The sequence below is a fragment of the Eleutherodactylus coqui genome, chromosome 13 (genome assembly GCF_035609145.1).
Source record: "Eleutherodactylus coqui strain aEleCoq1 chromosome 13, aEleCoq1.hap1, whole genome shotgun sequence".
NCBI lineage: Eukaryota > Metazoa > Chordata > Amphibia > Anura > Eleutherodactylidae > Eleutherodactylus > Eleutherodactylus coqui.
This window is the reverse complement of record NC_089849.1, coordinates 3,728,364-3,744,785: the sequence shown is the minus strand read 5'-3', so window position 1 is coordinate 3,744,785 and position 16,422 is coordinate 3,728,364. Positions and strand designations below refer to the sequence as shown.

Here is a 16,422-nt window from a genome sequence, read left to right as displayed (position 1 = left end):
AGTCACCATCTTTATTGCTTTGCTGATATTCGGGTTCAGAGGATTACCGACTGCCGGGACCCCCGACATATTCCCAGTGCAGAGGCTGTGGGGCGAGCAGCGAGGCGCCTTCAGAGGGACTCCATCACCGCCACACTCACTTCATGCGTCGGACCCCCGCCCACCATTACACACCCTTAAGGCGCCAAACTGCCACAACTCTAGAAGTCAGGGGGGTCACTAGCGCCCCCCGTCTGTTCCCTGTGTTACTCACCAGCAGTAGGCAGGTGTCGGCCAGGCAGAAGGTGCCCGAGCGCCCGATGCCAGCGCTGCAGTGCACCACAATGGGCCCGTGCTCCGGGTTCAGAGATCCTGACTCTCGCACCTTGAACAAGAAGTTGAGGAATGACGCAGGAGATTCCGGGACCCCGAAGTCCGGCCACGTGGTGTAATGAAAGTGCAGGATTTCCCGACTCTCCTCAGTCTACAAGACAAGCGTGTGAGGGTGAGCGCAGTGGGGGCGGAGCCCAGGGCAACCAATAACATTTGTTGGAGGGCGCGGACGAGGAGAGGCACAGGGGGAGGGCGCGGACGAGGAGAGGCACAGGGGGAGGGCACGGACGAGGAGAGGCACAGGGCGAGGGCACGGACGAGGAGAGGCACAGGGCGAGGGCACGGACGAGGAGAGGCACAGGGAGGGCACGGATGAGGAGAGGCACAGGGGGAGGGCACGGACGAGGAGAGGCACAAGGGGAGGGCGCGGACGAGGACAGGCACAGGGGCAGGGCACGGACGAGGAGAGGCACAGGGGGAGGGCACGGACGAGGAGAGGCACAGGGGGAGGGCACGGACGAGGAGAGGCACAGGGGGAGGGCACGGACGAGGAGAGGCACAGGGGGAGGGCACGGACGAGGACAGGCACAGGGGGAGGGCACGGACGAGGAGAGGCACAGGGGGAGGGCACGGTCGAGGACAGGCACAGGGGGAGGGCACGGTCGAGGACAGGCACAGGGGGAGGGCACGGACGGGGAGAGGCACAGGGGGAGGGCACTGACGAGGAGAGGCACAGGGGGAGGGCACTGACGAGGAGAGGCACAGGGGGAGGGCACTGACGAGGAGAGGCACAGGGGGAGGGCACTGACGAGGAAAGGCACAGGGGGAGGGCACTGACGAGGAGAGGCACAGGGAGGGCATGGATGAGGAGAGGCACAGGGAGGGCACGGACGAGGAGAGGCACAGGGGGAGGGCACAGACGAGGAGAGGCACAGGGGGAGGGCATGGACGAGGAGAGGATGAGAAGAAGCATAATGGGAGTTTTCCGCTGCCCCCTTACGCTGAGGTTCTCCAGCTGCAGCACCCGGATGGTGTAGTAGGATTTGATGTCTTCGGATTGGAGGGTTAATTTCAAGTTTGTGTCCTCAAACACCATGGGGCTGTCCTCCTTCTTCGGCCAATACTGCGCACACTTTATCTAAGGGGGAGGAGGAGAAGAATTAGACCTGCAGGAACGCTGCGTTCACTCTCTGGCTCTCCCTATAGGCAAGACCCCCACTATCCTATGACAGTGACTACTACCCCCATGCGGCACACGCTCAGATGTATGCAGTACCAGGGGCGAGTGTTTCTTTGGCAAAGCGCTTCTGCTATTCAGGACAACCCCTGGGAGGGGTACTGGCGGCCATATTGGTTGTCATCTATACAGCAGGTAACATCATTACAGCAGATTCTGTCCCTGTGATGTGGCGCCCGATGAATGAGCTGGGGCTGCGGAGAGTTACATCTCCTCTTTCCTGAACGTAAACCTGAGGCTGCGATCCTCACATGCACGCGCGCACACATATCCTGCGGCCCCCAGCCCAGAGGGCGGTCCCCCGTGGCAACCCCCGGCCCAGAGGGCGGCAACCCCCAGCCCAGAGGGCGGCCCCGCGCGCGGCAACCCCCAGCCCAGAGGGCGGCCCCGCGCGCGGCAACCCCCAGCCCAGAGGGCGGCCCCGCGCGCGGCAACCCCCAGCCCAGTTGCCGTGACACCAAACCTAATAGAAGTGCTGCAGATACTCACGGATCCCTTTTCAATGACTCGGTTCAGCATGACGACGCCGCTGCTCTTCTGCTCCCAGACCATCTCCCAGAAGTGTCCACACGTGTTGGGTAACGGTCCCTGCACAGCGGCAAGATGCTGTTAATATTCTGCAAGGAGCAAGGAATGCGAGAAAACTAAGAGGGGTGGGGGGGGTGGGGGGGGACTCACCTGAGTCAGTATGTAGCTCCTCTGCGCCTCCTCCATCTTGATGAGACTCGCATTGATGTAATCGTTGTCCTCGCGCTGCAGCTTTATCCGGCTGTGATCGACTGCAGAAGAGATCAAAGAGTCAGAAGAACCCTCCAAATCAATGAGATATGTATCTAACTGTGCTCGGATACACTCTGCAGGGTGAGGCACCTCCGTATCCAACCCTGATAAATGTACCTAAGAACTATGTAACATGTATGAAGCTTAGATACATTTGGGTATTAGAGTTAGATACACGGTCAGACCTCCCGGACACGTCAGCATGCTTAGACATGGACTCTAAGGGCTCATGCCCACGGCCTATACGCTGCGCCGGCAGAGACCACACATGCCCGCCAATCACATGTCATGGACACATGTATAGACAGCGTATCACACACATCCCATACGAGGGTATACGGCTCACGCTGCGTGGTACGCAGGGGAATAGAGCGCACTGTGATTTATTTCTCGTGCGCTTCGATACGCGGCGCCCACCGAACAATGAAGGTCCAGCGACTTTGCCTCCATTCACCACGTATTCTGCGGTTGTGGACATGAGCCCCACGGCCGCCCTGCATCCAACTCTGCTACATCTGTTCCAGAAAGCTCAGATACATTTACACGGTTCATTATGCACTTTATATGTATCTAAGCCGTGGGCCTCTGGGTTAGATACCTCTGCTGTATGACGCCAGCGGGACTAAAAGGTCTCAGTTTTATCTTCATGTTCAGCTGAGAAATGTCATCACATCCAATATCCTTCCTGAGCTGAACAGACCTGCTGTCCCCCGCGGGCATGGAGGGACGAGCTGGCCATACCCCGCGGGCATGGAGGGACGAGCTGGCCATCCCCCGCGGGCATGGAGGGACGAGCTGGCCATACCCCGCGGGCATGGAGGGACGAGCTGGCCATCCCCCGCGGGCATGGAGGGACGAGCTGGCCATCCCCCGCGGGCATGGAGGGACGAGCTGTCCGCTTCCCCCCGCCGGCATGGAGGGACGAGCTGGCCATACCCCGCGGGCATGGAGGGACGAGCTGGCCATACCCCGCGGGCATGAAGGGACGAGCTGGCCGCTTTCCCCCCGCGGCCATGGAGGGACGAGCTGTCCGCTTCCCCCCGCCGGCATGGAGGGACGAGCTGTCCGCTTCCCCCCGCCGGCATGGAGGGACGAGCTGTCCGCTTCCCCCCGCCGGCATGGAGGGACGAGCTGTCCGCTTCCCCCCGCCGGCATGGAGGGACGAGCTGTCCGCCCCCCAAGTGTGCATGAAGGTACCTCTGCCCCCCCAAGAGTGCGCATGGAGGGATTCGATAGGCACCCTGTGGGTACACGGAGGGACCCCATTGTATGTCCCCCCTCCCCGAGCATTGAGGGACCCCACAGCGTGCCCACTAATGAGTGAGCATAGAGGAACCCCGCTGTGTGCCCCCTCCAGGCATAGAGGTAGGGAGCCTGCTGTGTGGCCCCTAAAGAATGGGCAAGCATGGAGGGGCCCCACTGTGAGGGGCGGCTCTGCATGTGATTCCTATATTGTAGAGGGAAGGTGGACATTGAAGGACCCCAACTGGTTTCCCCCACAGATAGAGGGGTAGAATGATTGCAGTTACCCCTTTCAGTGAAATACGTTGCTTCACCAACCGTTGTGGAACTACAACTCCCAGCATGACCTGCTGGCACTGTGGGGGACACAATACAGGCGAGTTCGCTGCGATCAGGTGCATCTCACACTTCTTCTATGGACGTCCTGGACGTCATCCTGCTCACAGCTGAGGCTTTGTCACAGTGTGTCCGTGCAGGGGAGTGCTGTGTATATTGTAACCAGCCCCTCTGCTGTGCAAGCAGGATGAGGTCTCCATTCACTGACTGCAAGCAATGAGACACAAAGAACATCACTGGGTGGTAGAATATCTCACTGTACTAGACTAAACACCAGAATCCCCTTCTGCGCCCATCGTGCCGCAGTCACATGATCTGCGCTGGAGCCGTGGACGCACGCTCCGCACACTGTGGTCTGACCGCTGGGGTTACCTGGTCAGCGGGTGGTAAGTGTCCCCCTGGATGGACCCAGCGGACATTGTGAGGAATGTACCAGTAACGCGGCGGTGGCGGCCGCGGACGGCGCTGTATGAAGCTCCATCACATCCGCAGCGAACTCACAGTAACAGCAACTCACCTGAGGCACAGCTGATGCAGAACCTCATTACAGAATAATCAATACTCCTCGCCAACGTCCACATCTGCTGGCTGTCAGTGAGCGGAAACCGTGCGTGCTGTACATTCACACCCAGTTCTGCTGCACACTGCTGTAATCTGTTACAATGTATCAGTCTGGACAACCCCCCTGTAATAGAAACAAACTGCAGACTGACACATTGTAACGAACTGCCATGGCAGAGGACAACGGCTGTATACAATGGTCTCCAGCTCTGTGATACAGACTGTCAGGGTCCGCTGGGAGTTGTAGTCCCACAACAGCAGCAGAGCCACAGATATAAGACCGTGGGTCTACGCTGATTACGACTGCAGCAAACCCTCAGCTGTGAGAAAACGTACCTTTTAGTCATGGATACAAACACACTGATGGGAACGGAAACCGTTACCGCTAGTCTGGACTGTCCCTGGTGTGAGGCGGCGGGGGGCGCTCTTCTCCAAGGACGACGCTAAGACCACGCCTCCCAACAGCTGCGCCTCCCAACAGCCGCGCCTCCCAACAGCCGCGCCTCCCCCTCCACAAGCATGTAACTCGCGGCGCGTCTAGACGGTACAATTTGTGTAGCCGATCGCGGCTTGTAGTAAGTTCACACATGATGGCCGCCCTCTACTGCCAGTTATGGGGAATGATGTCCTCCGACTGCCGCTGCCGTGTATACGCCTCTACAATAACGCAGTCGGCTCGCCATTAACCGGCTTAACCCCTTAGTGACGGCCCCGATGCCTCCTGCCTAAGTGGGCTTTAATCCCCGAGGACGCAAAAACATGCAACCCTAGAGGATTAAAGCCCTGCAGGCTACATGCTGTCGGTTACTGGCGGCAGCTGACATCCTGGAGCGGCGCTAACCACGAGGGGGGCTGAAACTTCTCCCCCAGGTCCTCCGCAATGCCTGGTGATGTTCTGCTCCGGAACAGACCCTCTGCCGTCTTCTGCACGTGTGCCAAGGAAAAAATGGTGGCACATGCGCAGAAGCCCGGATCGACCAATGGTTAACGGCGATCACGGAAAAGGTAAATAAAGGTAAAGTTTCCCCTCCCCTCATGGATCTGATCCAGGAGGGATTACTTGCCTAAGGCCTCCTGCACACGGAGGTGTACGCACTGCGGAGCACGCGGCGGGCGTCCGCCTCCCGACTGCCCATAGTATTCAATGGTAAAACGCCGTTTCATCCTCGCGAGAGGAACGCTGCGACGTTGTGCGGGTTACACACGGACGGCTTGAAGTCAATGGCAGCCGTCCGTCCTGCGGCCCGTCCGCTATGAACACTGTGGAAGTTTTGCAGGATACGTGTAAACCCCCCCCCCCCCAGCGGTGGCGGTTGCTGCGCATGCGTGACGGAGTGCCGGCCAGCACATCTGCAGCGGGTGCAGAAGCCACCGGAAAGATACTCTGGGGGCACTCAAACTCCACTGCGGGGTCCGACCCGCCCGTGGGCAAGAGACCTAAGGCCTCTGGCCATATTCCCCTGCAGGGATCTTTATCCGTTGACCTTTTACCCAACTTCGGCGCATGCACACGTCGCCAAAATGGCGGACACAAGCTGGGAAGGGCCTGGGAAATTCAAAATCTCCTGACCACAAAAGGTAGCGGAGAGCCTGGAGCCGCGACTGAGGGCCGCGGGGAGCGGCCGCCGTTCATGTGATCCCCGTTATCCAACAGACCATGGCGGTCACGTAAAGGTCAATAACAGTTGAACTGCAATGCTCCTTTGGTTTGGGCCCCGTTGTGCATACGGACATAGTATTAGGGCCACAACGGGTCTGAACACGGGACAAAGGGGGCCACTCAGAGGTAAAACTCATTCCTACATGAGCCGCACAAAAAAAGGCTTAGAAAATGACACAATTGCCAAAAAAGTTGAATCAGAAATTCTCCTTCTGCTTTGCTTAGATTCAATCAGAATACACAGCGCCCCCTAGAGGAGTCATTAGGGGGTCTACAAGTGGGAAGTGGGGCCAACATCACCTGCAAGCAGAATGTCTGTTCGGCTGCTCCTCTCGGTTTGGGCCCCGTTGTGCATCCAGACAGAGAATTAGGGCCACAACGGGGAGGTCTCTAAACACAGGAAGTAACTCGACAGCAGAGGGATCCTTTTTGGGGTGCAAATCCTCATTTTCAGGTGTATTATAAAGAAAAAAAAAACCTGGTCTTTAACCCCTTAATGACGCCCCCCCCCCCTTTTTTTCCATTTTTGTTTTTTCCTCCCCCCTTCAAAAAAATCCTAACTCCTTTATTTCTCCATCGCGGTCGGAGCATTCGTTATTTCTCCATCGCTGTCGGAGCGCTCGTTATTTCTCCATCGCCGTCGCGGTCGGAGCGCTCGTTATTTCTCTATCGCTGTCGCGGTCTGAGAGCTCGTTATTTCTCCATCGCCATCGCGGTCTGGGCGCTCGTTATTTCTCCATCGCCGTCGGAGCGCTCGATATTTCTCCATCGCCGTCAGAGCGCTCGTTATTTCTCCATCGCCGTCGTGGTCGGAGCGCTCGTTATTTCTCCATCGCCGTCGCGGTCGGAGCGCTCGTTATTTCTCCATCGCCGTCGCGGTCGGAGCGCTCGTTATTTCTCCATCGCCGTCGCGGTCTGAGCGCTCGTTATTTCTCTATCGCTGTCGCGGTCTGAGAGCTCGTTATTTCTCCATCGCCATCGCGGTCTGGGCGCTCGTTATTTCTCCATCGCCGTCAGAACGCTCGTTATTTCTCCATCGCCGTCGTGGTCGGAGCGCTCGTTATTTCTCCATCGCCGTCGCGGTCGGAGCGCTCGTTATTTCTCCATCGCCATCGCGGTCTGGGCGCTCGTTATTTCTCCATCGCCGTCAGAGCGCTCGTTATTTCTCCATCGCCGTCGCGGTCGGAGCGCTCGTTATTTCTCCATCGCCGTCGCGGTCGGAGCGCTCGTTATTTCTCCATCGCCATCGCGGTCGGAGCGCTCGTTATTTCTCCATCGCCGTCGGAGCGCTCGATATTTCTCCATCGCCGTCAGAGCGCTCGATATTTCTCCATCGCGGTCTGGGCGCTCGTTATTTCTCCATCGCGGTCTGAGCGCTCGTTATTTCTCCATCGCCGTCGCGGTCAGAGCGCTCGTTATTTCTCCATCGCCGTCGCGGTCAGAGCGCTCGTTATTTCTCCACCGCCGTCGCGGTCGGAGCGCTCGTTATTTCTCCACCGCCGTCGCGGTCGGAGCGCTCGTTATTTCTCCACCGCCGTCGCGGTCGGAGCGCTCGTTATTTCTCCACCGCCGTCGTGGTCGGAGCGCTCGTTATTTCTCCATCGCCGTCGCGGTCAGAGCGCTCGTTATTTCTCCACCGCCGTCGCGGTCGGAGCGCTCGTTATTTCTCCACCGCCGTCGCGGCCGGAGCGCTCGTTATTTCTCCACCGCCGTCGTGGTCTGAGCGCTTGTTATTTCTCCATCGCCGTCGCAGCACTCGTTATTTCTCCGTCGCGGTCTGGGCGCTCGTTATTTCTCCACCGCCGTCGCGGTCGGAGCGCTCGTTATTTCTCCACCGCCGTCGCGGTCGGAGCGCTCGTTATTTCTCCATCGGCGTCGTGGTCGGAGCGCTCGTTATTTCTCCATCGCCGTCGCGGTCTGAGCGCTCGTTATTTCTCCATCACCGTCGCAGCGCTCGTTATTTCTCCATCGCCGTCGCAACGCTCGTTATTTCTCCATCGCCGTCGCGGTTTGAGCGCTCGTTATTTCTCCGTCGCGGTCTGGGCGCTCGTTATTTCTCCATCGCCATCGCGGTCGGAGCGCTCGTTATTTCTCCGTCGCGGTCTGAGCGCTCGTTATTTCTCCATCGCCGTCGTGGTCGGAGCGCTCGTTATTTCTCCATCGCGGTCTGAGCGCTCGTTATTTCTCCATCGCCGTCGCGGTCTGAGCGCTCGTTATTTCTCCATCGCCGTCGCGGTCTGAGCGCTCGTTATTTCTCTATCGCTGTCGCGGTCTGAGAGCTCGTTATTTCTCCATCGCCGTCGCGGTCTGGGCGCTCGTTATTTCTCCATCGCCGTCGCGGTCTGGGCGCTCGTTATTTCTCCATCGCCGTCGGAGCGCTCGATATTTCTCCATCGCCGTCAGAGCGCTCGTTATTTCTCCATCGCCGTCGTGGTCGGAGCGCTCGTTATTTCTCCATCGCCGTCGCGGTCGGAGCGCTCGTTATTTCTCCATCGCCATCGCGGTCGGAGCGCTCGTTATTTCTCCGTCGCCGTCAGAGCGCTCGATATTTCTCCATCGCCGTCAGAGCGCTCGTTATTTCTCCACCGCCGTCGCGGTCGGAGCGCTCGTTATTTCTCCACCGCCGTCGTGGTCGGAGCGCTCGTTATTTCTCCATCGCCGTCGTGGTCTGAGCGCTCGTTATTTCTCCATCGCCGTCGCAGCGTTCGTTATTTCTCCATCACCGTCGCAGCGCTCGTTATTTCTCCATCGCCGTCGCAGCGCTCGTTATTTCTCCGTCGCGGTCGGAGCGCTCGTTATTTCTCCGTCGCGGTCGGAGCGCTCGTTATTTCTCCGTCGCGGTCTGGGCGCTCGTTATTTCTCCACCGCCGTCGCGGTCGGAGCGCTCGTTATTTCTCCACCGCCGTCGCGGTCGGAGCGCTCGTTATTTCTCCACCGCCGTCGCGGTCGGAGCGCTCGTTATTTCTCCATCGGCGTCGTGGTCGGAGCGCTCGTTATTTCTCCATCGCCGTCGCGGTCTGAGCGCTCGTTATTTCTCCATCACCATCGCAGCGCTCGTTATTTCTCCATCGCCGTCGCAACGCTCGTTATTTCTCCATCGCCGTCGCAACGCTCGTTATTTCTCCATCGCCGTCGCGGTTTGAGCGCTCGTTATTTCTCCAGCGCGGTCTGGGCGCTCGTTATTTCTCCATCGCCATCGCGGTCGGAGCGCTCGTTATTTCTCCGTCACGGTCTGAGCGCTCGTTATTTCTCCATCGCCGTCGTGGTCGGAGCACTCGTTATTTCTCCATCGCCGTCGGAGCGCTCGTTATTTCTCCATTGCCATCGCGGTCTGAGCGCTCGTTATTTCTCCATCGCCGTCGCGGTCTGAGCGCTCGTTATTTCTCCATCGCGGTCGGAGCGCTCGTTATTTCTCCATCGCCGTCGTGGTCGGAGCGCTCGTTATTTGTCCATCGCCGTCGCGGTCGGAGCGCTCGTTATTTCTCCATCGCCGTCGCGGTCGGAGCGCTCGTTATTTCTCCTTCGCCGTCGCGGTCGGAGCGCTCGTTATTTCTCCATCGCTGTCGCGGTCTGAGCGCTCGTTATTTCTCCATCGCCGTCGTGGTCGGAGCGCTCGTTATTTCTCCATCGCCGTCGGAGTGCTCGTTATTTCTCCATCGCGGTCTGAGCGCTCGTTATTTCTCCATCGCCGTCGGAGTGCTCGTTATTTCTCCATCGCTGTCGGAGCGCTCGTTATTTCTCCATCGCCGTCGCGGTTTGAGTGCTCGTTATTTCTCCATCGCTGTCGGAGCGCTCGTTATTTCTCCATCGCTGTCGGAGCGCTCGTTATTTCTCCATCGCCGTCGCGGTCTGAGCGCTCGTTATTTCTCCATCGCCGTCGCGGTCGGAGCGCTTGTTATTTCTCCATCGCCGTCGCGGTCGGAGCGCTTGTTATTTCTCCATCGCCGTCGCGGTCTGGGCGCTCGTTATTTCTCCATCGCCGTCGCGGTCGGAGCGCTTGTTATTTCTCCATCGCCGTCGCGGTCTGGGCGCTCGTTATTTCTCCATTGCCATCTGAGCGCTCGTTATTTCTCCATCGCCGTCGCGGTTTGAGCGTTCGTTATTTCGCCGTCGCGGTCTGAGTGCTCGTTATTTCTCCATCGCCGTCGCGGTCTGAGCGCTCGTTATTTCTCCATCGCCGTCGCGGTCTGAGCGCTCGTTATTTCTCCACTGCCGTCGCGGTCTGAGCGCTCGTTATTTCTCCATCGCCGTCGCGGTCGGAGCGCTCGTTATTTCTACATCGCCGTCACGGTCGGAGCGCTCGTTATTTCTCCATCGCCGTCGCGGTTTGAGCGCTCGTTATTTCTCCATCGCGGTCTGAGCGCTCGTTATTTCTCCATCGCGGTCGCGGTCGGAGCTCTCGTTATTTCTCCATCGCCGTCGCGGTCTGGGCGCTCGTTGTTTTTTGCGGGGCGACTTGTAGTTTTCAGTGTTACCATTTATTGTACCTTATAACGGACTGAGAAACTTTTACAAAATTCTAAGTGGAGTAAAATGAAAGAACCGACATTCCACCATCTTTTCCGCCATCTTTCGGTGCATCTTGTTTCTACGGCGCACAAACTGTAACACGAGTGCCCTGATGACTTTACTCTGCGGGTCGTACGATTGCTGCGATGCTGAACCTGTGGAGGTTTTTTTGCTGTAATACTCTTTTTTTCCCCCCAAAGATCTTTATTTCAATCATTTTCGGCCGCCATCTTCTGCGCACAATAACTTTTTTATTTTCCCGGCGACGCGGTTCATTGAGGCTCATTTTTGCGGGACGTCCTGTAGTTTCCGGAATACATACGACTTTTTGATTGCTTTTTATTGCATTTATTCTGGGCGACTGAAAAAGTGCATTTGTGGCGTTCTTTATTTTTTTTTTTCGGACGACGTTCACCGTTCGGTAAATAATGCGCTACTTCGATAGATCGGACTTTTACGGACGCGGCGATACCAAATATGTATTTTTCTTTTATTATTTTGTTTTATTATAGATATGGCAAAAGCGGGGTGATTTATATTACCTTTTTTTTTTTTACCCATAAATAAACTTTATTGTTCATATTGTCACTTTTCTTTTAAGCCCCCCTGGGGGACCACAACCAGCGATGCTTTGATCGCCCCTGCAGTATAACGTAATGCTATAGCATTACGTTATACTGCGATTTGACAGGCAGTCTATCAAGCCACCCCACAGGGACAGCTTGAAAGGCAGTCTCCTAAGGCAACCTTGGGGCATTTAAAGGGTTAATAGCTGCGATCAGTCATGTGGCCGATTGCAGCTATTACCCACAGGTGTCAGCTGCAATAAACAGCTGACGCCCGCACTGTATGAAGAGAGGTCGCCCCCTGACCTCATATATACCCGACGCTCCAGGACGTAAATGTATAGCACATTGTATATTATAGCAAAATAGCAAATTTTATTTTTTCTCCTCTAAGTTGCAATAACTCCGCACCCCTCAGTGACTACATTAAGGGGTGTAGTTTATATAATGGGGTCATTTGTGGGGGTCTCTATCATTCTGACACCTATGAGCCTTTACAATCTTGGCTTGTGGTAGGAAAACAAAGTGTTCCTCAAAATGCTGATAATCAATGTTAAATTTGTGCGTCTCCTAAATGGTTTAAAAAAAAAAAGTTTTTCTAATGTGCATCCAGAATAAAGTAAACAGCATAGGGGTCACTAGTACTGCGGGGGCCAGCATAGGGGTCACTAGTACCGCGGGGGCCAGCATAGGGGTCACTAGTACTGCGGGGGCCAGCATAGGGGTCACTAGTACCGCGGGGGCCAGCATAGGGGTCACTAGTACTGCGGGGGCCAGCATAGGGGTCACTAGTACTGCGGGGGCCAGCATAGGGGTCACTAGTACTGCGGGGGCCAGCATAGGGGTCACTAGTACTGCGGGGGCCAGCATAGGGGTCACTAGTACTGCGGGGGCCAGCATAGGGGTCACTAGTACTGCGGGGGCCAGCATAGGGGTCACTAGTACTGCGGGGGCCAGCATAGGGGTCACTAGTGCTGCGGGGGCCAGCATAGGGGTCACTAGTGCTGCGGGGGCCAGCATAGGGGTCACTAGTGCTACAGGGGCCAGTATAAGGGGTCACTAGTGCTGCGGGGGCCAGCATAGGGGTCACTAGTGCTGCGGGGGCCAGCATAGGGGTCAATAGTACTATGAGGGCCAGCATAGGGGTCACTAGTGCCGCGGGGGCCAGCATAGGGGTCACTAGTGCCGCGGGGGCCAGCATAGGGGTCACTAGTGCCGCGGGGGCCAGCATAGGGGTCACTAGTGCCGCGGGGGCCAGCATAGGGGTCACTAGTGCCGCGGGGGCCAGCATAGGGGTCACTAGTGCCGCGGGGGCCAGCATAGGGGTCACTAGTGCCGCGGGGGCCAGCATAGGGGTCACTAGTGCCGCGGGGGCCAGCATAGGGGTCACTAGTGCCGCGGGGGCCAGCATAGGGGTCACTAGTGCCGCGGGGGCCAGCATAGGGGTCACTAGTGCCGCGGGGGCCAGCATAGGGGTCACTAGTGCGGCGGGGGCCAGCATAGGGGTCACTAGTGCGGCGGGGGCCAGCATAGGGGTCACTAGTGCGGCGGGGGCCAGCATAGGGGTCACTAGTGCGGCGGGGGCCAGCATAGGGGTCACTAGTGCGGCGGGGGCCAGCATAGGGGTCACTAGTGCTGCGGGGGCCAGCATAGGGGTCACTAGTGCTGCGGGGGCCAGCATAGGGGTCACTAGTGCTGCGGGGGCCAGCATAGGGGTCACTAGTGCTGCGGGGACCAGCATAGGGGTCACTAGTGCTGCGGGGGCCAGCATAGGGGTCACTAGTACTACGGGGGCCAGCATAGGGGTCACTAGTACTACAGGGGCCAGTATAGGGGTCACTAGTACTACGGGGGCCAGTATAGGGGTCACTAGTACTACAGGGGCCAGCATAGGGGGTCACTAGTACTATTGGGGCCAGTATAGGGGGTCACTAGTACTATTGGGGACAGTATAGGGGGTCACTAGTACTATTGGGGACAGTATAGGGGGTCACTAGTACTGCGGGGACCAGCATAGGGCTCACTGGTACTACAGGGGTCACTAGTACTACGGGGGCCAGCATAGGGGGTCACTAGTACTGCGGGGACCAGCATAGGGCTCACTGGTACTACAGGGGTCACTAGTACTACGGGGGCCAGCATAGGGGGTCACTAGTACGGCGGGGGCCAGCACAGGGGTCACTAGTACTGCGGGGACCGGCATAGGGGTCACTAGTACTACAGGGGCCAGTATAGGGGGTCACTAGTACGGCGGGGGCCAGCACAGGGGTCACTAGTACTGCGGGGGCCAGCAAAGGGGTCACTAGTACTACAGGGGCCATTAAAGGGGTCACTAGTACAGCGGGGGCCAGCATAGGGGTCACTAGTGCTGCGGGGGCCAGCATAGGGGTCACTAGTACTGCGGGGGTCAGCATAGGGGTCACTAGTGCTGCGGGGGCCAGCATAGGGGTCACTAGTACAGCGGGGGCCAGCATAGGGGTCACTAGTACAGCGGGGGCCAGCACAGGGGTCACTAGGGAGTCACTGAGCGATTTGGTTGTTCTTTGGAGATGTAGTTATTTAGCCTCGCAGACGGATATCTACTAAACACTGGCGCTGGCAGGAGACGCAGGCGCTACGGTCGGCGCACACACTTACACGGACTGACGTCTCTGTAGCGGTTGCGGCTCTTGTTCTCGGGCAGTCGGGCCACCTTACATGGGAAGTCACTGGCTTCATGTTTGATTTCCTGCAAGAGAGAAGAGGAAGCATTTCAGGTGGGCAGCGAGGGTCTCGGCGCCGGACAATCCCCCCGTGACAGTACAGGCGCCGTATCATAATGAGCAGCGGGAGGCCACCTTATACCTGAGAGTAGTGCACTCCAACCTGGCAGACTACAACTCCCAGCATGCCCCGACAGCAGAGAGCACCGCCCTAGAGAACAGCATGCAGCGAGTGAAGTCACCCGTCCTACACCCCGCCGCAGGAGAAAACCTTTAGAGCAGGTTGCAATGACATGCCTCCCGTTTGTGTTCGCAGCTCTTGCGCAGAAGGACGCGTCTCTACGGTACGACATCCTGCAGTCCCAATGGGACATCAATGTATACGGACCTGTGGCCATACAGCTGCTGACACTGTGTATACTGAGGCTGCTGCCAGGGTGGAGCACAGGGTCACGAGGGGTTAATTCAGAGGATTCAGAAAGAGGAAGTTTTGGTGCGTGCGGCGCGGTCTTCCTCCTCTGGGGCACCAAATGCATCACTCATGCAAATAATGACAAGAATAGGAAACCCAACGGCGAAAGACGGACGGCGAGCAGAAGGACTGAGCGAGCGGCGCCACCTGCGGACCCGGGACTTACAAGGCTGCATGCTTGGTTTCTGAGAGCCCCCCATACTTGCCCCCTCCTCCTCTGCTCTGATCCCGGTGCACACTGTGACATCAGTGTGCTGCCGGACGCCTCCTACCCTGCTCTCACGGAACCTAAGAGGATACGTCAGGGGAGAAGAGGTCACAGTGTGCGCCGGGATCAGCGGGCCTAGCAGCGCCGCTGAGTGAATGCCGGCAGGAAAGCCGCGGCCCCTGCCAGTATTCACGGGCCAGCAGGGAGGGCTCTGCGTGCCATAGGTTCGCCACCACTGCCATAGGCCACTAACATTAGGTATGGGTTGCGGTCACCCGCGTCATCACTGAGTGACGGAACGGGAAAAACCAACTAAAAACCAACCCTGTACTGCGCACGACCGCCTGCGAGCCGCCATAGTCATTCGCAATACAGTTTAATCAGTTCGGCTGGGTCACCGTCCGGCCGCAAGGAGAAACGCATCAATGACGATAGCTGCAGGGTGCAGTGACCACCTGCAAACCGGACCGTCAGGGGATGGTGGGAGCTCGGACGAGGAGGCGTGTGAAGATGTGCAGGAGGGTCTGGGGGAGCAGCACCACAAGTCCCAGAAGTCTCTGGCCTGAGGAGATAGAACTGCCACCGACATCAGAGGAGTCTGAGGTGGAGGGGAGAGCAGGTGCAGAAGACCCCACAGCTGGAAGCCTCTCCGGATATGGGGGGCTTTCTATTTAGTAATGATTTGCCAGAGAAGGACTCGGTGGTCCGTAAAAGGCAACAGAAGAAACCAGAGAAGCTGCAGGAGAGGCTGGTGTTTGTGTCGGTCCCTGAGAGCGCTGGTCCAGCTGTAAAGTCGGATCAGGGCTCTGACCCCAAGAACCCCCCTAAGGCCGCCTGCAGACGAGCGGGTCGGATCCGGCAGCGAGAAATCTCACCGCGCGATCCGACCCCAGAGCCTGCAGGGACGAGCGCGTACTCACCCGCGCCTGGCGGCCCCGGCTCTTTGATGTGCCGGCTGCCGCGCGGCCGGCGCATGCGCAGACCGGAGCCGGCGGCCAGGTGAGTGCGAGCCCCGCAGAAAATTAGAACATGCCGCGGTTTGTTTGCCGCGCGAGATTTCGCGCGGCCAAACCGCGGCCGTCTGCATAGGAGTGCGTATTGTAATGCACTCCTATGCAGACTTTCAGCGGCGGAAATCCCGCCGCGGGATTTCCGCTCGTCTGCAGGCGGCCTAACTCAGGCTCTGAGGTGGGCCGGGAGCGGGGCATTGGGAAGAAAAGGGCCGAGCTGGTCAGACCCCCCGTCGCTGTGTTAGTTGGTAATGGGGACAGAGAGGTCAGAAAGAATGGCACAGAAAAGGCCAGTGCAGCTGGAGGTGACCGAGGTGATGGCAAGGAGAGTGGCAGCGGTGCCACAGGCATGGAGAGCGGCAGCGGTGCCACTGGCATGGAGAGCGGCAGCGGTGCCACAAGCAACATTGCAAGCGGCGCCTGTGATGCAGAGGGGGCTGCTGGCCAAGTAGGGTCCCAGGCCTTCAGTGATGCGGAGGGGACTTCTGGCCAAGTAGGGTCCCAGGCCTCCAGTGATGTGGAGGGGACTTCTGGCCAAGTAGGGTCCCGGGCTTCCAGTGATGTGGAGGGGGCTGCTGGCCAAGTAGGGTCCCGGGCTTCCGCTAATGTGGAGGGGGCTGCTGGCCAAGTAGTGTCCCGGGTTTCCAGTGATGTGGAGGGGACTTCTGGCCAAGTAGGGTCCCGGGCTTCCAGTGATGCGGAGGGGGCTGCTGGCCAAGGAGGGTCCCGGGCTTCCAGTGATGCGGAGGGGGCTGCTGGCCAAGTAGGGTCCCGGGTTTCCGGTAATGTGGAGGGGGCTGCTGGCCAAGTAGGGTCCCGGGTTTCCA

General features: G+C 58.2%; 1 protein-coding gene across 1 annotated transcript in view; it reads right to left on the bottom strand.

Moving 5' to 3' along the window:
- The window catches only part of PTPN1 (protein tyrosine phosphatase non-receptor type 1), a 58,919-nt gene that overhangs the window by 14,303 nt on the left and 28,194 nt on the right, over nt 1-16,422 (bottom strand). Inside the window, exons 2-6 of the mRNA XM_066587369.1 lie at nt 13,841-13,931; nt 2,228-2,328; nt 2,039-2,137; nt 1,313-1,450; nt 254-463 (exon numbers count right to left, since the gene is read on the bottom strand). Coding sequence (XP_066443466.1) covers nt 254-463; nt 1,313-1,450; nt 2,039-2,137; nt 2,228-2,328; nt 13,841-13,931 — 639 coding nt within the window. The remainder of the gene's footprint in view (nt 1-253; nt 464-1,312; nt 1,451-2,038; nt 2,138-2,227; nt 2,329-13,840; nt 13,932-16,422) is intronic.